Raw genomic sequence first — 26,099 nt, 5'->3', positions numbered from 1 at the left:
AACTACTTTAAACTCACAATGTGCAATAACATTGGAAATCTTCACAATATGCATACCAAAAAGCATCAGTAGCTCCAGCTACTGCAATACTACTGCAGTTTTTGGATAGGAGTTCATATGATTTTGCAGGTTTGTGGCAAGGAGGTAAGAGCCTCTCTCTCTTCCTTCATCCCCTCAGCACTAAACCCCTTGATTTTGAGGGAGTCTGGAGCCAGAACTAAGCAACAGGGAATGACACTAAATTTACAGTCCAGTCTCTGGTGCAGAGAGACATCAATATCCCTTTCTTCTTCACCACCTGAGCAATGCTGGTGCTCACTAATACTGCATACATTTAGACTTGTGATGCTAGGATTGTATCGGTACACTGCTATTACTAGTGACAGCACTTGTAGAAACTACAGCTATTCTTAGTCTGCACACATGGCAGAAGCGATGTGCCACTTTTTTCTAACTAAGCATTTCACAACCCCTTTTGAACTGTATTTCTCCCCACAGTTTGAGAAACACAGCACTAAATCAATTAACAATCCCCAAGGGTCCAGATTTAGGTCTGAAACTCAAAACTATTTGAAAATTCCCTTTAAAAAAATCTTACTGGTTTCCTTTTAATATGCAGTGAAGTACAATGACACCTCTGAAGAAAAAAGAAATCAATATTACATTTATAGCATACACTGGCAGAAGAGACTACTTGAAAGACACTCTTACAAGGTAAATTTGCTGACTAAATCTAAACCTCAGAAAAAGTATTAATGTAAAGCAGCCCGTGGTTCATCCCATGTGCAGCACTGCAATGTATTAACATGAAATTATCATTTGACAGTGCTCCTGTAAATTTTGCTCACTGTAACACATTTGTGCTTTGAAAAGAATACACAGGGTTTTTTCTTTTGTTTGTTTTGCTTTGGTTTTTTGTTGGTAAAACATTCACATCTTCTAATTTAATCTATGTTTAATGATCTGACAGAAAAAAGTAAATCTAGAGGAAGAGACTGTATGGACAAATTTAATTTCAAACCACTCCTTTCTGTAGGAACAGTGTTCACCTCCAATGCTGAGGAAGTTTGCCCCCGAGTTTAGAGAAATCTGGTTTCAGTACAACTTGTGTTAACACATGAGTGGATTTGAATGGGAGAGCTAAAATAGTTTTTGTCCCCAAGTATCCACCTTGTGCCTCTCCTGGAAGCTGCTTCCCCTGCAGCAGGAACAGTGAAGCTGTAAACCCACTGAACAAAATATCCAGGTAACCTAAAACCAGCACTGGCTTACATAAAATAGTTTGTGCTGCAGAAGAACACCAACAGTTGAGAATGAGTTATACATAATGGGCACAAATTAAAGCACGCAAATTTTCATCTGAACACAAGAAATAACATCCTCTTATGAAATGGCTATTTCTGGGATAAATAAAAGAAGTCAGGACACAGTAGCCGGCACCCTGGTTCATCTGTACAGAGCCCATCTATCTCCACTCTTAACATCTTCCAGAATTATCAGCCAGAAGACTGGGAGAAGAACGTACCAGGCACTCAGCATCTACCATTCATTTCTTCCCCAGACTGTATCCCTAAAAAGTCCAGAAAAAGATCACAGTGCAAATTCAGACACCAACCCATTTCCATTCCTCCTCTTACGTGACAGGAAGACTTCAATTCGGAAGATCATTTCTATATCCTGCTCTTCAAGTCATAATAAAATCTTTTCACTAAAAACTAATTTCGAACATGGTACAAATATTACCCGTAGGGATTTATGCAGCAGGGAAGAGTCTAGATGTTATTTTTCAAATTTATAATTGAGGAAAGTGATGGAAATGAGGGGAAACACAAATGAAAAAAAAATCAAGTATTCTGGAAGAAAGCAACTGAATTCAGTCAAGTCCATCTTTCAAAGACAAAGCAGAAAAGTACATTAGATTGTACATGCTTTAAAATCAGCTTTAATGCATACATGCAACAGCCAATTGCTGCAACTGACTTAATTCTCACCTGGTGAGAGAGAGGGCAGTAAATAATATGCAGTTTTGCACTCCTTGTTTAAAACAGCTTTCCAGGAAAAAAGCAGTTGTAAAACCCTGATGTCAAATAGTACATTTCAATGAATGAGAAGAAAGGTTAGGCACAGAGGCTGGTTCTGAAAAGCATTTAATTATGTATTAATAGTGCAAGCAAAGAGTCTAACTCAGTGAGACTAATTTTGTATTATTAAATCTAACACCACCATTGATGAACCCAGGTTGACAAACCTACAGAAATGTAGCAGGAAGCATGAACTAGAAAAAAACTCTGTGCTTCATGAAGTCCAAGTTGTCAGAAGTCATGCACCTGAAGGGGAGGTTTTTTAAATGTACAGTTTAATAACACTTGGTGACAAAAATACTCATCAGCTCTTTTCAGGCCCAAAACCTCCTAGTACACCACTGTCAATCACTATGGTTTCACAATGACATTTCCACATTTTGAAAATATTTTATTCTCTTCATTGTCAAGCAAAATATGCTTGAACACAGCAGGTGAATTGGGATACTGTGCAACTGAATTTAAATAAATGCTACTAAGTGTATACAACAAACAACCTAAAAACAAAAAAAATCCAGATTTTCCTCTGATGTCTTACATGTTATTTGTACTTTAATATTTGGAACAGCTTCAGTACTCTGAAAGATAAAGAACTTGCGTCATGCTACAGTGAGGTTTTTTTGTTGTTCTTTTCAAAGTAATAATACAGTGCTGTTCTTTTAAATACTGTTCTTACCGGTAAGGGATCAGAGAGGGAGGAAACTGCCAGGCAGTTTTTAGGATTTTCTGAATACAAGTCAAATGGTGTTCGAATGAGCAGATCCCACCTGGGAGACAGGCACTGGCTGCAATGTCTGGTCAATCGGCAAATAATTTCTCTTTTCTGCCTTCCTTTTCCCTCCTCCCCTTTATCATCCCCGACAGCTCACCATCTGAGGTATGAATCATCTCCTCCACTACAGCTCTTCAACTACATAGATGTTTGAAAAGAAACAGATTGGGAAAAGTTAGCATTAAGTGAACCAAAGACAGAGCTTTGTGTTTAGAAGCATGTGTCCCCTGTATGTTTTCAGGGCTCATTCCCATATTTCTCCCATCCCTGGAAAAGGCTAATGTGTGGATTTGTGTGTATGGGTATTAGGAAGAGATTTTCCCCCCCCACCATCTTCATTTCTGTTCACAACACTTGTTTTTTCCATGTCAGAAAGGTGAGAGATGAGATCCTCAACCTTCATTCCCCCATTGCCTCCTGCATCAGGAGCAGGCTGCTGCTGGGCTTCTCCCTTTCAACATGATCTCCCCTCTTCTTCCTCCTTGTCTCCACTCAGTGCCATGAGGAATATAGCAGGCAACTTGGCAAGCTAAGCTGGAAGAATTCTACCCGACTTAAGCCAGCATATAATGAAGGTAAAAACAAGGTTCCCTGACAGTAAGCTAATATTTCAGATAAGGTATGAGGTTTTTTGGAGAGTTACTTTAAGCCATTTTGTAAATTAAAACCAAACATTTTGGTATTATTTTACTGCTGCTTGGAAGGAGACTGCATAATATTTGTTCATTTTTGTTCACACTGTACTTAGTAGCAATAAGCTGTAGTTCATCATGACTAACATTCATCTTTCCTTGAACACAGTGGGTACAATGTCTACCATTTGTTATATAGGAAGAAAAAAGTAAAACATTCTTCATTCCAAGAAGACAAGAGATTTGTATCTGTAGATAAATACTTACTAAAAAATGTCAGCAAATGAACACGGAAAAGGTTGGCAGTGCTAACACACAAAAAAGTGCTAACAGCTTGGGAACTCCCCTTTCCTCTAAAGGGGCTTTCAGAGTGCCTAAAAATCCTGCTGCTGTTATTCCAGCCGCTCTCTAGTATCATGTTTCTCCAAAGTTCACACAGGAACTTCCCAGGCATATGCCACAAAAGGGTTAACTAGAAGTGAAACTGATTACACTGCATGAAGAAATTAGGACCTCATTTCAGTGAAACATTTCAAGCACGAATTCAAATTTTCTCCTCTCCAATAGAACTTTATAATGTACTTGGTCCCCAGATACACTAGGGTCTAAAGCACATTATGAAATGCTTTCCTTCACTCTGAATACTATTTACAGAAATAATAATTATTCTAAACAGGTAACATGCCGTATGATTTCAAAACGTTATAGATAAGCTGTTAAATATTAAAGAGGTTGCTTTTAATATTAATACATGTGATATAAAAACAATCTCAGAGAGCCCAAAACATAAAATATAGCACTTGTGAAACGTGATTTGGTTTGTTTCCCCCCAGCTCAATCCCCTCCCCCCAAAATTTCCTACAAAGAGTCTTTAATTGACAATTTTGAATTTCCTAGTTTCTGTACACTGCCTCCAATTAGTCCACAGGGCCATTGCATAAGAAATAACCAGCTAAACAGGACAAAACCAGAGATCCCTGTATGGAACAGCAAAGATCCTCCTGCTCACAGTGCATCACTACTTAAGTTTCAAAATCTGCACTTGCTGCAGCCATTCAGTATGACCGTACCCCAAATGCAAAGCACTGACTAAAAATGTGAAGACTTTCCACCTAAAGGTAACAACATTGCAACAGTTTTACAGTAGAACAAACTAAGGCACAAAAGTGTTAAGTGTGTCAAACAAGCAGTAAAGGGCTTGTTTAAGCAGCTATTTAAAAAGAAGAAGCAAATTTAAAAAAAAAAAAAAAAAGCTAAACACATCAAAAGCATTAAGCAGTAAGAGAGGAAGAGGGTTACACCCCTTACAAAAACATCTACCAGACATAAACTCAGAGACACATATCTGTGCATCCAAGTAAACATAAATGCAGAGACACACACACAAGCAGAGAACTTATTTACTAGGAGCACACGAACACAGGCACTTACTTGGTCTATTTCCATTAACTTGGGGAAGGCACCTGGCCATTCAATCGCCACCTTCACTATATCAGCAGGAGGGGGCATTGCGACACTGCTGTTCTTCGGAGCCAGCACAACTGGACACTAAATACTGCAGAGAGTCTCTCTCATTCACACCTGCAGAGAGAAGGAAAAAAAAATAAAATAAAAAAAAACACACAGCAGTTCAGACAGAACTCCAGCGCTGCCGTTTGGTCTCCTACATTTTGCCTGGCTGGGCAGGTGGATGAAAATGGATGTGTGTAGGTATGTGCAAGAGCAGAAGAATGCCACATATTCCAGAAGCAAACACAGGACACAATGCCACAACACACTGCACAGCTCGACAGCCTGTTAGAAAGATGGCTGAAGCACTGAAATGTACGGTGAATAACAGGCATGCATTAGATTTAAATAGACAAACTATTTTGAAATATTATTAAATGTGCTGGTCTGGAAAAGCGATGAACTAAAGAAACCTCCTGTTACAGTGTCACTCCTGAAGTCCCAGGGAAGGTGGTGGAATGGGTTAAAGCTGGTGCTCCAGAAGAGATTGCCCAGGAAGTTATGGCCAGGAAACACTGTTTCTTTTAACTATAGCAATGATCTTCTGGGTGTTCACAAATAGATCACTGCACTATAGCAACCAGGATGTCAGGAAGAAGGCAGAACACAGCAGTTTCCACATATACATACACACACATATCCTCACCTAACGGATCCAGAGATACTCATATATAAATACTTCTTTATGTTAAACCTCAGATATGTGAATACACAAGGATAGAGTATACATTCACAATGATATAATCAGCTACATAGAACATCAGAGTTCCGCAACAATACGTATATCAATAGGATCTCATGTCAAACAGTGCAATCTGTGAATTTTGGGGGAGGAAAGAATCAAACCCTCAGCTTCTGCAGAGTTTAATTCTGTCTCTTTTGGCTCAAAGTTTGTAACCTCTCAACAACAAACAAACATTTTTCAAGCTTCTAAGCTCGCCAACAAGCCTTCTGCATCCCTCTCCCAGCTGGGTGGCAGCAGGACTGCCACTGAAGTAGTAAAGCTCTGCAACTCTCAGGCACAGTGACTCGTTCACCCTCCTGCGGGCTGCCAGCTTCCCGCTCACTGTGCCCAGCCCTCCGCGCCGACCGCGGTGTTTCACCGTGCTCTGCCCAGACCCAGCAGAAAGCCATCGTGTATGACAAAACAAGATAAGCTGTAGAAACCCCCAGAGGTGCAGTCCCACTTCTTCTTAGCAGAAAAGAGAAGGAAGTGGTGAAAGCGTGGACACATGGTTGCACATGTACCCTTTGAAAGAGCTAAGGCAAGAAAGGAGCTGACAGTATATACCAGACATTCAAAAGTGACAGACAGATACAGGGAAAAAAAAGGCTCTGACCACCTCAGCTGCTACTTCGGCTTAAGCCAGTCTAACCATCCTTCTCCTGCAACTGCAACAGAAGCATGAACTCAGATCAGCCTGAACAAAATCATGAAATCCCTTTATCGAAAGATTTTGTACCTTCATCTCACACAACTAACAAGTGGGAGTTTGTCCAGTCTTCATGTATATATATGGCTCTTCCTTTTTTCGTGTGTGTCTTCTGGTCTACTCTGCAAAGGCTCAGCCCTTCATGTTTGCAAGCCCTGCTACATTCTACGTAGGGTTCTCGACACAGACTAAGAGAGCAATTTACCAACTTTAACACTCCAGTAATTTATTTCCAACAATGGCAGTTCCGATGCCGACAGGATCGCACATCACCACAAAGCAAACCACAAGGCAGTAAATAAGACAATGGACGGTCTATAAATAAGACTGGATTGCAGGAAGTGCCTTGAAAGACTAAACAGCATGATTAAGAAACACACTGATATCGTCTACATTTGGCAGATGTTACAGGGACCAGGAATAAACACAACTAAACCATGCAACTGGCTTGCTGGTCTGTAAGAAGAGCCAGTCATTCACTTTTGGGTGTCTTTTCCCGCGTAGAGCCTGAGCGGATGTGAAACTCCCGCCATTTCTCCCCTGACACCTCACGCTCCCACCATTTCCTTCTCCCCTGAGCGTTACCCTGACTCAACTAACCAGTAAAACAAGTATTTTCAGTCATCTGTTTTTTACCACATTCAAGTCAAACAGTGGTGGAACGTGGCAGGGGAAGAGAAGAGAGACTTATTGGCAGCAACGACCTGTTAATCCACCTCAACACTCAAACCGAGACCTTTTCGCCTTTTTGCTCCCACGTTCATTCACAGTGATGGTGTTTCCCACCTCCTCAGCAGAACAGTCCTCGGCAGTCTCAGCCTGGTGATATTTTGGTATGAAACCTCCTGTAGTGCTTAAGCAAAGCTGGCTGACCCCGTGCCAGATTGACAGGCTTCTCCTGGCGTGCCCTGGCACAGCACTGCATCCCTGGCAGGAGGGATGCTGGCAACCTCAGCCAGAATCTGAGTTCACTGGCCACAACACAAAAAAGAGCAGCAGCAGCTCCTGCCAGACAGACTTGACTGAGGAGAGCTTCAGACGACTAAGCCCTTGCTTTCAACAGTTTTGTTTCAACCTGCATCTTGTTTCTTTTATGGTTTCCATTGGAAAAAAAAATATCACCTGTAGGGCACATATCTATAGAGAGAGAAAGGAGACCTATAAAAACCACAGAATCCACCTAATGCACGGGCAAAAACACTTCCTTTTAACTGGGAAGACAGGAAACCAATTTGGAGCACCGTCACCTTTCACCGCGAGGCAAACGGAAGGTAACTCCTAGGAGTTTAGCTAACTCCAGAGCTCACAATGAAAAGAATGGAGAAAAAAACATTGATTCATGATCACTGTCCACAATGACGAAAGCAAAACTACATCACACAGCAATAAATTTGCATAAAACCTCCATTCTCACATACAAACATGGGCATTAACCCCCATTTTGCTTTAATGAGTTGTGGTCCGTCTTAATCGAGTCATGCAGAAAGAAAGAAAGCAAATGGTTTAAGCAAGAAGAGTTAAGGGAAGTTGATGGTAAGTTAATCAAATTCAGCTATGGAAAATACGCATTTGCATTCCAAAGCAAGGTGCAAGAGAACTCTGCCACAGTATTCAGAAGATAATTTCAATGTGACTAGTTTTTAATGCAGGCTAGCACAGATCTCCTACATAATTATAATTATTAATATACGTATGCTTATACAGTCATAAAACACAAAGCAAAGTGACAGATCTTTAACTAATACAAATGGATGTAGTTCCACTTCTCTCACCAGAAGAAGACCAACTCAAGAGACATCAGCGTAGTTTGAATGCTGAAAAGCATATATAAAATCATCACTACAAATTTATTTCTGTTTCTCAGGTGACATCCTAGTCAAATGTGGCAACTTTTTTTCCTGGTTTACAATCTTATGAATCCAGTGCAGGATCCAAAAGATAATTTAGTCTCATTCTATCTATGTGGCAATGCCAGAAACAAGCATTCTTTGTTTTAGGCCAAAACAGCTGTCATCACAAAATTATGATTGCACAGAAAATTCAGCAACCTATAGTGCTGACAATTACAAATTGCCTACTATTTATTCCAGCGGTACACAGTGTGTTGGACACTGCCCAGTAAAATAAGGAAGGCACAATTCCTGGTGTGAAATGCTTCCAATTTAGTAAGTGATTTTCATGATATGAATGAAGAACTAGAACTGAACTGCTTTTTGTTATGACAGCAGCAGTCAAGCAGTGAAAAGTATATGGACGTCACTAAAAGGTCTAGTCAAGGAGTTTTCTCAAGTGCAATCCCTTTTTCTCTCCCAGTGGGATCTGAGAAACACTGATATGTAAGAGCAACTTTGCAACTCATTTTTACAACATTCATTTTCAAGGTAGAATCTCCAGGCAACAGGATGCATGTGAGGACACGAGTGTATGAAGTGATGGAAGAGTCTCATGAAAAGGAAGGCAACGTCCCATTATTTTCCCTAATGAATGCACGCAGCTGTAACCTGGAGGTTTAAGCAACTTCCATGCTCAGCAGCATGCTGTTTTATAATTTGAGTGAAACCCTGCTCCCTGGCCAAAATATCTCTACCGCTTGTCTACACTTCCTTGCATCAATAGGGTTTTTCACAACTAAAACAGATGAGCCCATTAAAGTGCAAATTCTGCAACTTATTGTTATTACCACAGACAGTACATTCCTGCATTTCAACCATGTTATGCAGTGCTTCCAGTGGTCTACTAAATCAGAGTTATAAACACTCAAATTGGAAATCAAAGTATGTTAAACTTAATGCAAAAATGCATCAGCACAAACACACAAGCTCTCATTTTACCTGCCTGGCTCTGACGGAGCATGTATGTCGGTAAAAACATATTGAATTTTCCCCTTCTACCTATGTATTGCATATGGAAAACAGGATTTTATTCATGTATGAAATTAGTTCTCTGTAGAACTCTTTTTTTAAACTTGTTTTGCAATTTCTCTGGCACTTTTCAAACAAGGATCTCAAAATATGTTAAATAACTTAGAGCTATCAGAGCACATCTCTCAAGAAATAAACTCTATTCTTACTCCACAAACAGAAGAAAAAATGCAGGCTAATAGGAGTTATATGACTTGCAGTTCTAGTCGTATATGAAAACAGCAGCCTACAACAGCTCATTTCTTCTTTTACGGAGGAAAGGTAATACTCACACAGGAGGCCAGGTCATTTCACGAACCGCTCGAGTAAGGAAGTTAACGATGAAAAAGCGACTGAAGGGATGTCACGTGCATTTGAGATTTTAATAAAACAAAGCACGTGTTTCTCCTCCCTGGACAAAAAGCAGTGCACACAGGAATCACCTGCAGCTGGCACAGAGCACCCCCTGCTTGTAGGCAGGTTTTCCCATGGCATTTCTGGATGACGAAAGAAGGCGAAGGGAGGGGAGGGCAATAACACAGGCAGGACGCAGCGGGTGCTGGCAGGGACCTGCAGTGGGAGCAGAGGGACACAGGTCCCTCTGCTCGGGACCTTACGTAAGTAACCGCTTCTTGTCAAACCTCATCAGCTTCCTCCGCTCGGCTCCCGTCGCCCCAGAGAGCGGAAACTAAGTGGCAAGTTCAGCTGGAAGGTCCCTCGGGGACCAAGTCTGATTAACGATCTTAGAAAGATAATCCAACGCTGGATTAATATCCCCCAAGAGAGTTATTTTTGGAGTTAAAACTGCATGACTGAACAGCTGAGTCCAAGGAGCTGTAAACATACTCTACCATCTCTGCAAGAAATAAAAACAAGACACTGAAGCCAGGGGGCTGGATGTACACTTTGTGTACATAAAAAGGCTTTCATGTTGCCTTCTTCCCTTTGTTATGCACTCTGTGCTATTCAACCCTGAACTTGACAGCAGTCAAGACCCAGCAGACCCATGTCAATAAAATTCACAGATGCTCTGCCACAAATGGGGAGAAAAGCTCCACGGGAGCTATGAGCAACATCCTATGAAGTGCTGGGAAAGAGGGGGTGATCTCGGCGAGCAGAAAATGCAGGGGGGCTGCTCCCTGCTCTGCAGCAGCCACAGACACCGCAGGAAGACCTGACCCTACCACGGCTCAGAACGGTCCATCAGCTTCCCAACAAGAATGTTTCTGTGATGCTGACCCCACAATCTGCTGATCAATAATGCATCATTAGCCCAGGAACGCATCATTTAATATTATGACAAGATTAGCTTTGGACCCTCCGGGTTTAAATATACCACATTTCCCCTTTAAAATATCTAGGAACCTTGAATTGAAATACACAGAGCAGGATGTTTTTTGCCACTGGAAAAGCTGCCCAGGAAAGATTTTGAATATTGGAGTGTTTATCACCAATCTCATTCTCACATACACATAACCTTTCTTCACAAATTCATTCCATGTATTTTACCTTTCCCACAGTTGTCTTGTTGTTCTTCTCCTTAGGAAGCATTTTATGTGGTTGAAGTCTCACTGCCATTGACGGGCCCACTTTCAAAAAAGTACTCTTCAAAACCAGAGAGAAAAATAGGCTTTAAAGGGTGCTTGAAAAGGTGGAGAGAAACACAACAGACTGGATGTACTTAGAATACAGGCGAGCAGGCTGTCTGGTCTTGCTTCTAAAGCACATATTGAAGCATACCAGAAAAATTCAGGTACTTATTTAACTTGAACTCCCCCGCTTCTTGGAAGATTGCACTCCTTCTACTAAGGAACTTTTAGTTACACATCTATAATTCAGAAGAGAGAGAAGTAGAAACTTGGGTTTGATTATTCAAGGTATCTGAATCCTTGTGGCAATATAATTAACACTCATATACCATCCAGTCAGATAAAGGTGTTCTGTTTACTAAAGATGTAATTATCTGAGCTCTTCAAACCAGAGATCAGGAAAGTACCAAACTCAGGTATTCAAAAGACTATTCCAAGAAATAAATTAACAAAAACCACACCACCACAGAATCACCACCATACCAAAAATAACACAGCATCACAGAAAAAGCATGATTTATCTAAGGTGCTGAGTACCTGCCTAACATATGGAATTTAAAGACCATGGTAGGTATCAAGTAGAGAAACAAAATCAAACACTACTCTGAATAAAACATTAGAATCCATTTAAACTTTTCACAGTTTATCAAGCCCTGCCACTCCATTTGGGGTTGTTTCTTGACATAAGGCTGTACTCCAGATGTTTCTAAACTGAAGCATGCAGCAAAAAATATCCCTTAAAGTCCAGCCGAATACAATTTTCTTTTCCTACCTCTCAGGATAATCTCACATAACCTGAGAGGTAGGAGGGAAGTAATGGGAAAAAGAAGCCTCAATTTCAGCAGTAGTGCTGATGTATTTGAAGGGTTGTAAGGACTGAATGAAAGTTTTCAGCAGTAAGAAGGTTTGAGTGAAGGAAAAAAAAAAAAAAAGAGGAAACTGGTACCATGAAATAATCACTAAAATAAAGTAATACTAAATATTACAACTCAGAAGAATGGATGCACAATTTATTTGGGGCAGTGAGGGAAGTTGCTTTTTAATGCTTAAGCTAAGTACGCTCCAAAGGAGTCCAATGTAATGGGAAATAGAATAAGTTTATTAGAGGTTGGCTGAAAATATATTGAAGAGAAGTAAAGAAAGTTCATCAAAAGTGCTGTGACTCAGGAAAGCACTTTTTAATAGAATACAACTAAGAGAAAAAAAAATAACAAAAGGTCACAGTTTTCTTTCCTAGCACCAGCACGGATCTGTCTATGGTACTTGGGACTTCCCTGGCATTTGGATAAATCAGGGGACTAGACAGGACACACAAAAGAGCAACTTGAGTCAAGATGATAACACTTTATTGCTTCACTTCAGCAGAGGCTGAATCAAGACAATGATGACTGGCTGTATCCCAAAGGAGATAACAGATACAAGAAGATAAGCTCAGGGTTCAGAGAAACCCTTAACTTCTTGCTAGAAGCAAGATGAAGCAGCAGTATGAAAAGAAAACAAAGAGAATTTTTTACCCCATCAGTGCTTATGACACATACAGAGGAACTAATGGTACAGTCAGGAAGTTAGCAGTCAAATGGAGGAAGAGAGAGCAGAGATCAGTGAATGCTAAAGGAAATAACCCAAAGATGTCTGAGGTTGAAGCAAATTATTATTTTTTAAAGAAATCATTCTGCAAAGAAAAGTACTGTGGAAAAGAGAGACACATTAAAACTCCACAGTGCATAAGCAGAACCTGATGTTCATCATGCTCATAAGAAGTAACAGAAACAGTAGAAGAAAGACTGGATACCATTTATGGGTCTAATGAGGACACAAAAGTTTTGGAGACACCAGCCTTTTGCTTCAGGCATCGACAGTGCTCCTTTAAGATTACAAAAACCAAGAGAAGGAAAAAAAACACCTGTCAGTAATCTTTGCAGCAGAAAGCAGCTCCATCTACAGAGGTGTTCTTTTATGCTTACCTAAATCAGTGCATCAAAACTGGTAACAGTCAAAACAGGCCACGTTTTCCTGGCTTCTCAGCACTATACAGTGTCTGAATCCACTCCTGTGGACTCTTAGATTTCTGCCAGTTCACACTCTCATGGTCACAAAGAACAATCTGCCCTTAGCACTCACAAACCTTGCAGTGCCTGTTCTCTGAAGGACATTCAGCAAAGCGACCAAACTGAAAATGGGAAACACAGTGATGGCCACCCAGAAAAAAAATACCGTGTCACAGTTAATATTAGAAACCTTGTCTATGCTAAAACTTGTGGAATAACTTGAGCTATTCTGCACTAAAGTGATTGTATCTCCAAACAATATTGGTTGTTGAGACTAATCTGGCATTTTAATGGACATTATTAAAACCACTTTGGAAACAGGAAAAGAGAGATGCTAAGGAAACAAATATGGACACAGTAACATCCCCAAAAAAACCTGCCCATCCTTAACATCGATGCCACCCTGCTTTGCTGAGTACTCTTCAGTCTGTGTACCTGCAGGCCTGGAACCACTGTTCCAGAGACATCCCAACCAGATATCATCCTCCTTTTCAATACTGTCACATACCTTGGGGCCTTTATTTGTAATTCTAGGCCAGGAAGAGCCTACATACCTGAGTGATATTCTCAATACCCAGCCAGGTCAACCATAAGATCACTGTAAGGTAAAATAAAAGCAAAATGATACTGAAGAGCCCAAGAACAGGGAAAGCTCGAGGTTAATACAACCAGAACGCAGAGGGTATTTTGGAGGGATCCTAGAAACATTTCAGAAGAAACTTGAGTACCAGAAAACAGCAGTACCACCACTCTGTTCACCCCATTTCCAGGGGAGATGTGTCCTGTGTAAAGCCTGGTAAACTGCATTAAATGTGACACTTAGTAACAAGAGATCTGGGTATTTTAAGAGGGGACTATCCCCTGCTCATCTCTGTGTTGCAAAACCATGAGTAGCAGATGACCCTGCGTGAGCAAGGGGGTTGGACAGGATGACTTCCAACCTCAACCATTCCGTGATTCTGTGAGCACACTGATAAAATGACTAAGCACTCTCAAGTCCTATACCCTGCCCACCAGTGTTCAAACACTGGGCCTTTTCTGTACTCAGCTGTGCACACAATGAGCAAAAAGAACTGCTTTTGTAGCAGCTTGCCTTCTATGCCCTGAGTAGATTCTCCAAGTACACTAAAACCAGCCGTTGGTTACAATTTAGGAACAACAATCTCCCAGGTGGCATCAAAGAGTGTCCATGCAAAAAAAAATCCCAGTCTTCCATACTTCAACTGAGATTTCAAAGATGAAACTTCTGACAGGAAAACTAGTGTAAAATGCTTTTGTGTTACAATCGAATATAATACATCACATTCAAGCACTTGGTACAATTTGTGGTCACCCCATAATGTTACTGCACACTTTATTTAACATTAAAATCCACAAGGCCCAGGGAAAGAGTGATGCAAACATCACCCTTCTACTGGTTTGAGTCATAAGCTCTAGAGAGTCATGCTGTTCAAGCAGCAGACAACAGTTGAAAAGCTTACTGTCTCTCCCTTTCAGCAGGGGCGGCAGGGCAGGCAATGCGTTCATTCCGAAATTCAAAATTACAACCCACATGTGAACATTACAACCCCATTGAATCCGATTTGCACTATTATGTTGGGCTACTAAAAAAAAAAAGAAAAAAAAAAAGAGGTGGGGGCGGGGTGCAAGAAGGGGAGAGCCACCAATTCAGCCACTGCAGCTAAAGTTAAAGAGAAGTGTTATGATTGTCTCCTGTTTTACTATCAGAAAAAAACTGAAAAACTATAACAAAGAAACCTGACTCATGAAAAATACTAGCTAATTTAGTAAATATGGTTACTTCATTGCTCAGGTAAAAAGTTATCAGTTAAAAAGTCACCTTTGTAGCATATATGATCTGCTTCTCGAAGTACCTCCTGTCTCATAAGTAACTATAATTACAAAGGTTCTCTAAGGCTCCCCACGTGGCTACAGCTACACTCACTGTCCAAAGCTGATGATGGCACAGCTGTGTTTCCCCATCTCCACGCTCCGGTTGAAGCTCCTGCTCCAGCCTCTCTGGGAACATGCACAGTTATGCCAAGAACGAGCAAAACACTCACTGTTTCCAAATTGGCTAATCAATGAACCAAGCACTCAGCCTTCCCACAATACACACATCCAGACAACGCGACCGGCACTAGCTGCACACTGAGGACTGGACTGTGCCAGCCACGTTATTCTGGCAGTTTCCTTCTCAAGAGCCAGAAAAATCAATTGTCACCGATTGCTGCTGCAACTCAATCAACTTCTATCAAAACACCTATTGAAAATGAACCAGCGCTTGTTGTGTAATGCTTTTCTCTATTATCCTAAAAACAAATAAGAGTGCCTCAAACATATAATACCCTTTTGATTACACCCAGGAGTTATTGCCAAGTGTTTTACCTGCTAAGAACTTAAAAATGCTAACTACAGAACAGGGATATGGTGGCAGCAGCAAGCATAAGGACACTATGCCTTTGCTGCATAACGACATGCACACCTCTAACTTATTATGTAGCAAACATATGGATCATCAGAACTGTTTCTTGTTAAAAATATTGTAATACATACATCATCCCAAGCTACTATCTTTATGTTCTTTGCTAAAATGTAATCTTTCTACTCCACAAACCTCAGTCTTCTGCCATTCCAAGTCCAGTTAAACACCAGATCTGATGTGCCTGCTTCCCCAAAGTCATGGCCTGGCCTCTTCCTCCTCAGTGCCAGCACTGGTACGTGTCCAGCAGTCCAGTTCAGAGAAGGACTGTTCAAAAGCTAACCCCACAAAACAGAAACAAAGATACATCTTGAGCCAGATTAGCCCCTTGAATGCATTTGCCACTCACTCACCCAAGCATCAAGGCCACTAAAAGGAATGGGTAGGGACAAAGAAGAAAACAGGAATATAACCTGTGTATCTTTAACCATCATGGAAATATGCCCTGAGCCAAAAAAAAAAAAAAAAAAAAAAAAAAAAGATGTATTGATTTATTGCACCTGTGCAAAGTTAATGGCACACAGTTGAGATTTAATTCCATAGAGGAGAACAATGTAAAAATATGCAATTACTAAGTTCATTACAGTATGTTTCATTAACTCAATGAGCTCCTTTATAATTGTAACAGACATTAAAAGATTGAAGTATTTGGACAAAATCCAAGTACATGTTTAGTGCTCTGATGATTGCCAGAGTTCATATCTTCAGAAATATGAAGTAACATCCCTCCACATCCCCTATGAGAGTAACCACTGTTTATCCTTCTTGTTTTCAGACTTCAGTGTTCCCAAATTAAATGTTCCCATTCACTTGAGGGTGAGGGATGGCAAATCACTGTTCAGTTAACTGTCTAGTTCAGTTTGACATAGTTAGAAGTGTTTCCAAATAAAGCTGTCAACCAAAGTTGACCATTTTGAACTTCCTAGAGGGCTAACACCTGGCTGAAAAGCCCTTTGTGTGAAAACGGCAACACTAAAACAAAGCACAACACAGTAACTCCGTGGCACTTTTCATCTGCTTTCAGTAGTAATTTAACATCAGTAGATCTCTGATGTTCAAGCAGCAAGTGCGATTTAGCTATGAATCTCTCTGAAACAGAATGAAGTCCTCTTTCTGCCCTTCAGTAAAGCACTTCTACCCTGCTGTGAAGACTAAAACATAGCTTTACATCTTAGGCAGCATGGTGACAACAGTAAACACAGAGCTTTACTTACTCTCATTTTATATTATATTAAGTAATATTCACAAGTTGTACACTGGAAGTGTAAGCATTTCCAAAAAGCCACATCTCTGCTAAAAGAATACTCTATTTTCTTTTCTCTCCCCCCACCCCATCCAACAGCACACTGCTGCTTCAGGTTGCTCTTTTTGCAGTCATCGTGCAGCATTCACAGAACTGTGGCCACAGCCCATCAGAAGGTCTTAATTTGGAGTAAGAAACATGATCAGGAAAGAGATGTCATATCTCCAAAGCTGTCAAACAACCTGCTCTGTAAAAAGTGGACTCCACATCCCTGAAGATCAGAATTTGTAGCCCTTCTCAAGTACAGTCCCCTGCTCCCAAAAGTGGATTCTGCTGTTCTGTCAGAGCTGGTTGTGACTTCCTCCTACCTTGCTTGGAATATCACTCCAGCATTAGGGTTCACGAAAGACATGCTCTCCACAACACGGAGTTCCCAGTTGCTGCTTCTTGGCCTGGGCACACAAAACTTAGGAGGATGGTGTACAGGAGAAATGAAGGAGAACATGTTTTTGAAGATTTGAGTTTCCTTTACACGTGTGCGATTCTCCAAACTCTGAAGCAGATTCCTGCTAGACCCAACACCTTCACAAGCTGTTTTCTTGGGGTGTTAAGGAATTTGACGAATTTCAGCCACATCTCTTACCTTGTTGGTCTCACCAACTATGCTGACAACTTTGACTAGGACTGGGAAAAAAAATGATGACATTGAAAAGTTCCTCTTGAAGGAAATTCTGAGGCAGTAGAGCCAATAGGTAAATATGTTGCATCAGTGCCCAGGACAAAGTCTAATGCTCTCATTTGAACAAGATAGAAAAATGTATTCTTGAATTTGCAAAACAAACCTCTTGAGACATAAAGCCCCAGATTCTTATTTGACCTTGGTGTCCTTGAGAGAATGTGATCATTAGCAGCCAGTGTAAGACACACCAGAGAAAAATAGAACGAAAAAATCCCACCTGCAGACAGACCTTACACCTACCAAGTTTTTTCCCCACAGCACTGATTAAAGAGAACTCCCTGCCACACATAGTAATCACACTGTTTAAATGAACAGAAAGTCTGCTTCAAAGACAAGGATGTTAAACTTGGAACCAAGAACACTTGTGTTTAATTTTCTTTTATTCAAAGGCTTTCTGTGTGGCCATGTACTTGCCCTTTGGCCCTCTGTGCCTCCAATTGCCAACTATAAAATGGGGCACCACACTTCCTCAGAGAAGTTGAAAGGCACTCAGAGCCTGTAGGGGGTTGTATCTGAATCAGGTTGACAGATTACCCAAAATAGGCAGTTGCCTTAATTTATTCATGTGCTTGGACAGGCTATGTACCCAGTGCTTCCAGCATTTCACCCTTCCCAGCCCTCAAGTTCCTGAAAGCAGAGACTGGCTTACCTATTTCTCACTGCCATCCTTAGTGTGAATACAACACCTGCCATTACAAAACAGAGAGGTAGAAGTGAAGGCTGCAGCTTCAGAGTCTGCTGGAAACAGTCTGTGCTCTTTTTAACATTCCAGAGCACATTGCTGCAATTATCCATCAGATGGGGCTTCTCACAAGCATCCCAGGTACGGACTTTCAGATGGGACAGAAAGAGGTAAACCATTTTGTGGCTGTATGTATTGACCGATGTCTTCTAATTCTCTTACTCTGCCAAATTAAAAGAGTCATTACAAGCACAAAATTACAAATAGATTTCTAGGTGGATTACATACTTTAAAAGAAATCAACAAGGGAAACTAATTTCCCAGGCAAAATGAAAGCATCACCATTTTATTCATTTAAGCCAAAACTGAAAGAGCACACAGAACATGCTGCAGGGAGCAAGTCTGAAGCCGCATTGCCATTTTTCTTTACATATAAAGCTGTTTTTCCTTACATTAAGAGTCCCTGAGGCACTCACAAATGTCTGCAGAGCCAATCAAAATGCAAATACTCTGAAACAGCCCAGTGAGCAACTACTGCTCACCTCTTTACCACATTCTTCCTTCTACTCAGGCTTTCATAATTTAATATGAGTGACTTTGCAAAACGCTGTGTGCTTTGGTTTTAGAGCCTTGAAAGTTTAAGCTGTTCTCAACTTAGAAATAACTTGTCATCTGGCTCCTTGGCTCAGTCATTCCTGGCAACCGACTTATTTTCAGCACACATGACAGGAAGAGACCACTGTCCTGTGACAGTTACCGCTTTCTGGCCCCAAATAATCTCTCTAGTTTTACATAGTGAAATTAATTCACGGCTCCTGCCTACCCTACCCTCCTGCCTTTGCTTTTAGTCACTTAATTGCTGAAGTGGAAATACAGATGTTAAAAGAGACTGGCACATGACAGAAAAAAAATGTGCTTCTTGCTTTGAAAACACATAACACAACAGCAAAATGAAAAATCCCACAAAGGATCCAAATTTTCTCGTGGTATTCATATGTATTTTCTCAAAGCATCCTGCATGGAACCATTTCACCTCTAACAAAATCAAACCACGTTATTCCCAGTAAATTGAGGAGCTGCCTGTTTCTAACAATTCCTTTCTTAAATCCATCACTATTTCTCCTGGTTCATTACCCAACCTTATTTAAGAAAGAAGAATCATATCTTAAAAGGAAGAAGGCAGCCAAGCAGTTTTGCGTGCCACCAGCCAAGTTAACTGCAATATCTATTGCTGCTTTCTGTTAAGAGAAACTCAACCATGCCAAAGGTTGGCAGCTCCTTCTAGCAGCTGATAAGTACAAAGCCTTGTTGATCACATTTTCCTTTTGAGCAGCTACACGTGCAATGATCTGTGCAGCACAGCTATTAGTTTGTGTGTGAGAAGGAAGGGCTACAGGTCTCTGCTGTCAGGTTGTGTCCTTCTAAATTTCCATTTTCAAGTTTGCAAAAATATAATACATTTTTATATACATGAAAAAGCTAGCAACAATACCCATGAAAGCTGCTTTGAAGCATTTTCAAATAAATGTCATGTAAAGCATGATTTGATCTGGATCGGCTTTTAGATTTTTTAATTACTGACTTGTGCATTAAAAGTCATTGGAGGCAAAAAGTCATTTGTATTTAAGACACTATATTTGCTTTTTTGATTACTGCTTTAAGATCCATGAGAATAAGCAGGTATTAGACTTTAATGTGCTTCCCTTGCTTTTAGTAAATAAATTTATTTATTAAATAAATGTTTCACATGATCAACTCTTAGAAAGAACAGCAACTGTCAGGAGTTTCACTGTGTTCTTGTTAACAAGGACTAAATGGGGAAACACTTGTTTATTATTTATTTATTTTTAAATACAACATTCATTCATAGACAAAAGCTAAGCATAATACTCATCTTTAGCTTAGGCAGTACAATCAATCTCACTCATCTTCGGCATTTCCCCACGCACAGCCCCTTTTCTTTTCTGACAGTGCTTTATGACCCATTCTTCAAGCCTTCTTCCACTCCCTCAAAGAGATTATTACATTGACACATACGCCAACTATTTTTCCCCAGGTGGAGGTTTTGTACCAACTGCTGCACTTTCATCTCAGCCAAAGCACATCCTGGCTGAGATGCAACAGGGACACTTCACCCCTCCCCAGTCTCTCTCTGCACTTTTGAGGCTTTTAAAGCACATAGAAGAAAGGCCTTCACTGGCAATTTGGGAATTTCAGAAGCGCACATCAGTATTTCATTCTTCCTGTATTTTTTTCTTTAAATGTCAGATTCAAACAATCTACGCCCTGCAGAAGCCAATTACTGTAGCTTTCATGAAGGTTAAAAGTTCAAAAGGAAAGCTGGTTTCTTCATTTAGCCTCCTCTTTCAACAATTCCGATAAAAAGCCACCAAAGAGCGAACGGATGTGAAGGTACAGCAGCAAGGGGGACGAGGGGATGGGTCTCAAAGTTTTTACTTCTCTTATTTATGACTCCCCCTCTTCCACCAGGTTCTGACCTCACCTTCTTCAGGGCACAATATTCCAAATGCTAACTACCAGCAACAAAAAAAGGCCAGGAGAAACACACATTTCCTACTGACTTCCTCCCCACACACGCAGCACACAGTCCCCAAAGCACATTCTACTTCAAATCCTTTGGGAAAACGTGTCCCAGACACACAGGCATAACGATGAAAATTATATCTCTTTCTCAAGCTTGCAGGCTTACTACGCCTTTTCTCAAAATCCCCTTCCTGCTGACAAGATATAAATCAAGCAAGCAAACTTAACTCTGTGAAGTCAGAACTTCACATGGCCAGAAAATGCTTGCTTTTTTTTTAAAAAAAAAAAAGCAAACAACATGAATTTTGCACATGAATATATATAAGCACAAAAAGTAGCACACCAAATATTATCTTACATTGTTTTTTCTAATGAAAATATACTGTAACCACAAAAGGAAAAGCTTACAGATCAGTAATGATGGGACTGATTCATATGCCCCAGAGAACAAGTGCTGAACAATGTACACTCAGTGAGATTTCACCTTTATCCCTTTTTAAAATAAAACTTCGTGCCAGATCTTTAACCCACTTTGATTTATTCATGTTTTTGCTTTTCAAGCTTCTGTACATAGACATCAGTTGGTCATCTCTCAATCCACTAAAATGCCAAATGCATTTGACAGTTAAAGTATCAGCAAGAAAAAAGGAATAGTCCTTTGAAAAGCTCAGACATTTACCAATTCTGAGTTGTGCATACATAAATGCTCAAATCCAAGGAACGACCATGTGCTTTACATTGTGGTATCTTATGTTCCAGACACCTTCCCCACCATAGAGTCTTTCACTGAAATGCAAATCTGGATTAAAGTCACAACGCAGAACAAGGTTTTATCCTTTTGGTTGTGTCCCATTCCAGAAGGTGATTGTTCTACATCACAAAGTGTGTCACATGTTCCATGGGGCTTTCAGGAAACTCCTAGCATGAAAACAATGAACGGGATGTTGCAGGTCAGAATAGAGCTACATTCACTGAATGAGAACATTTGAGGAAGCAGGAGGGACCTTGCACAGTCTTTTATTACTCAGTGTCTTCCTGAATCCAGTCCCTGTACTTTACAAAGTTGGTGTTTGTGGGACAAGTGAAGTTGACACGCAGCCCCCTCTTGGCCAGAGCTATACCTTGGTTTTATAAGAACTCAATGCTCCAGCCAACTTTGAAGAACCCTGGCAACCATAAGGCATCTATGACAGCCTCAGCTCGTCCACCCCAGTTCACACTCTTGCACTTGGACCAACTGTGTACCTAGCATTGGCCTCTTGGCAGGTCAACCCGAACACAGGACTACAAGCCTGTAGTTTTGCTTTTCTGAACATTCCTGCTAATAAAACTATCAATGCTCAGAATTATCCTTGTAAGTTAGATCTGATCTACTACTACACTACTGTCCTGTGCCTGTAAAAACCTGGAGTATTACTGTTCCTACAGTACCAGGGTAACTCCACAGAATGCAAGAACAATACCCACATGTTGAGGTTTCCCATACCCACAGGAGTTCATAAGGTGATGCTTACTTCCTCACTGGATCCTTCCTATATAGGAAGGTCTTTGCACAGTACTTCAGGTGGATTTTATTTTGGAAGCACTGAGCTTACACACCTTCCTGAAATATCTCCTGGTAAAACCCATGCTCCCAAATCTTGATGGATCCCACATTAGGACAGGTGCTGTGGGACCACGGGAGGGACATCTCTCAGCCTCCCCTAAACCATGCTGGTTCTAAGAGGAAGGAACTACCAAGAACTCCAATACTTTAAGGAAACACTAAGATGCAAAAACCAGTGGAAGTTCTTGAAGAACAGTAAGCTCCTGAGCACTGCTCTCACTAAGAAAGTGGTCACCTTCATTTTACAACAATGAAGGCCCAACAAACATTTACAGCAGCATGCACTTCTAGCTTCCCTATTTCAGATCTGGTTTTATTCAGACTTTATCCCATGGTAATCCTAGAAGAGCAATTCTAATGCAATACTTTCAGCATCAAATTGGAGAGGCCTAATTTGTGGCCACAGCTGTGGCCTGTTATCTGTATTTCAGCACTCCAGTTTGACACAAACTCCGCAATTCTTCAAACTCCAACATGCCTCTACACCACAACAGCAATTAGTTTGCCTCTTCCAGCCTATGCCATTAAAATAAAACCGTAACATACCACAATATGAAAACAAAACACATTCAGTCCCAGTCCTACCCAATTTCTTCATAATTTAAAGAAAAGCCCTGCAACTTCAGCATTTAAGAACAGAGACTTTTGTCAGAAACTATTTTTATTCATTTGCTTACTTTTAAAGGTTACTGATAAATTTGAAGCAGTAACTTCACACTAGTACCTAAGCTATGCAATTAGTGAAACATTTTACAGGGACTTGGAAAAAAGATTTCTGCTATGGTCAAAACAACAGTAAAACTTACCAAAATGTTTTCATATTGACCTGGAAGAAAAAAGCAAAATAAAAGAAAACGAACAAACATACACAAACACACACCCCACCACCACCCCAACTATTCCACTATAAGGAATTTAAGATTAAATGGCAGTTTCAAAGACAATACAGTTTTTCAGTTCAAGAAATATCACCCCATAAATCTGTGAATAGAAGGTTTGATAATGCCCTCATTAGGTGAGCTACAGCCATTAAAGCCTTTTCCTGATAACACGGTAACTAGCTTTTCATATCAAGAAAAAAGTATTATTTCTTTCACTTGAGAAGTCAATGGCTTTTACGACTGCACCTAATAGCAAAATAACATTCATCAGCTGGAATAACATTTCCTAGTTACATCATAAAAAGAAACTTCCCTTCAAAGTTAAGCTGATTTTAGACTTGAAATGAGTAAGTTTTTAATCAAAAAGGAAATTCACATTAAAGCCACCATGATTTTATTTGAACTTTTCTTCACCAAGCTTACTCAGCTCCATTCTCCTCTCTTGGAAGCAAGTATAGTTCATACTAGTTCACTTGCAGTCCATATGGAGCACAGGACAAAAACACTTTGATATTCCCCTCAGCAATAAGACTAGCACACAAGGCAAGTGTCTAGGAAGGAACATAATCCTTTCAAAAAAACCCCTGCATTTCATAAAGTAATTAAACATCCCATGCATGTGTCACAGCTGTACCACTCAAGAAGCTCAGTGATTTAAAACTGACCTCAGAATACAAACCTTGCAATATGAGAGCGACACATATGGCACATAGCCTTCCATGTAAGGGCCAGCATAGGAAAACAAACATGCAATTGAACTGGCATAGTGACCTAGAAGACAACAGTCTGAAGGCCAGATAGCATGGGTTCCAAAGGCAGAGATGTCCAGCCTTGCACACAGCATCCCTCCCTTGGCCTGAGGCCACTGCATCACAGTGCAGCAGAAATGCGTCCTCTCCCCACTAGTACACTCTGCTCTCCATCACACTGTTAACCTGGACCTTGACCCTAAAAATCTCTCTTGAGATCTTAATATACTACCCAATTCCACCCAATTTATGAAAGCATTTCTTCTTCCCATGGATTTGCCCACAGGACTAAGCGGGAGCTAAAGAACAGTTTGCTTTTTCCTCCCCAACACCAAAGCCACTGGGCAATGCCTGGATCAAAGAACCAGAGTTTGCCATGCACACCAGGAGTACCCAACATCTTCCCTGGGAAAGACATAAAGCTAGTTGTTTTGTTCCTTCCCTCCCTCTATTCATAAAAAAGATTTGCTAGTGTAGTTAACTTTAAGCTTTTTTTAATCTGGACTACTTTTTTTTTTTTTTTTTTAAAACCAAAACCTAAAGCCCTGAGAACGCTTGTGTCTTTCCAACACACAGAATAACGTACACATGCAACAGAAAACAGCAACATTCATACATTCAGTATATAACCAGAACACATCTTTACAAATTATTAAGGTATGTCCTCCAAGTTTCTTGGACCTTCATGAGCTTTCCTGAGGCTTAACCAAGTGGTAAATGTAGCAGAAGCAAAGTTGGAAAGAGCAAAGTGTTTCACACTCTTCATCAATCTTCAAAATGGTTCTTGCAAGTTTTCCTAGATGTCCTTTTCACATCAACTGAGCAAGATAGAGAGTGCTTTTCAGACTTTGAATTCCCCTTCCCTTTCTGCTGTGACAAGTGTATTCTAAAGGAAACTAAACCCAAATTTGCTACCCCAACTACCTAAACACAAATCAAGAACTACCTTTCTCAGCTGGTACTATTTAATCCTGCTTCCAAAAAAAAATGATATTGTTTCATTAATTAGTTTTATGCAGCAATTCTAAATTAACTATTTCTAAATGCATATTACTGTGCACCAGAGAAAACTCACATGGGTAACCAATTAAAACAAGTAAAACCTAAAATAAACAACCACTTACCACAGGAGATTAAAAATAAATAAATAAATATATCCCACAAACAAACCACCACCCTTTCAGAAACAAGCCTCAGATCACAGCTGTAATACATAACAAAAAGATGAGATACAGAGACAATAGTTTTATTGCACATTATAAAAATGTCTCCGTGTTTTACAGACCATATGTTACTTGACTCACTCCTTCCCATAGACAACACCCTTCTTCCCTTGTTTTGCTTTACCATCACGTCCGTTACTCTGCAGACACAAACTATCCTTTTCTGCCAGACTGATACAGACCTAAGCAAGTTCAAAGCATGTGTTCTCTAACTTGAATTTAGCTTTGAAGTCTGCTGCTTGTACTGCATGACAGGGAACAGTTTTTTGCAACTCAGGATTGTTTACTTTTTCCAGCTATACCAATTAGACTAATGAGAGTTATTACCCCCATGAACAAACCTTTTTTTAATGCAGTCATTTAGCTTCATGAGCTCAGGCTTTTAGAATAGCATCAAGAGTTGGTACTTGCAATAAAAGCACAGGATTTGCTTTCAGTGATAACTTTTAGTGACCTCAAACACCTTCATAAAGATCTTCTGGAACTTTCCAGTTTACATATTATTAGGATAAACTACTAGGCATGGAAATACATGTCATTATCCAGATACCAACAAGCTCTGTGATTTGTCCACAGGACTATGTTCACTGCAGCAATTAAAGGGCCAATTTGCACATCATCCCAGTACTCCGCCCTCCACAAAACTATTGATCCAAGACTGTTCATGATATAAACTGATGTGAGCTGTGCAGCTGGGGAGCAGAAGTTCAGGGCACAGACCACAGCTGAGGTAAAGATGCCTCTTGTTCGGTGGCTTATCTGCATTTTGATGAAAGATGAAGGACCTCGTGCATCCTCAAGAGTCACATACGAGGAGGAATACAACTGCCACACGTACCACTGACCTGCAGGCAACTTTGCAATGTGGCAGCCCACAGTGCATTCCTGCCCTGTAGATCCAGGTGCAGGTTATTTACGTAAACTCTGCTGATAAGATCTTCACACCAAGGTCATGTAGAAAGTTACCATCAGAGCTTAAAGTAGGA

At 40.4% G+C, this 26,099-nt stretch overlaps 1 protein-coding gene across 6 annotated transcripts in view; it reads right to left on the bottom strand.

The window, feature by feature from the left end:
* The window catches only part of ELMO1 (engulfment and cell motility 1), a 318,734-nt gene that overhangs the window by 266,082 nt on the left and 26,553 nt on the right, over nt 1-26,099 (bottom strand). For 5 of the 6 annotated variants that reach the window (XM_071804820.1, XM_065831560.2, XM_065831559.2 and 2 more), the window contains exon 3: nt 4,917-5,066. In XM_071804820.1, coding sequence (XP_071660921.1) covers nt 4,917-4,994 — 78 coding nt within the window. In that variant the 5' untranslated portion in view covers nt 4,995-5,066. Of the gene's footprint in view, nt 1-4,916; nt 5,067-9,620; nt 9,640-26,099 lie in introns of those variants that run through there. The other variant, XM_065831564.2, reaches the window with a different exon arrangement.

The sequence above is a fragment of the Patagioenas fasciata genome, chromosome 2 (assembly GCF_037038585.1).
Source record: "Patagioenas fasciata isolate bPatFas1 chromosome 2, bPatFas1.hap1, whole genome shotgun sequence".
NCBI classification, from domain to species: domain Eukaryota; kingdom Metazoa; phylum Chordata; class Aves; order Columbiformes; family Columbidae; genus Patagioenas; species Patagioenas fasciata.
The sequence above is the reverse complement of the archived record's forward strand: the minus strand, read 5'-3'. Positions and strand labels throughout refer to the sequence as shown.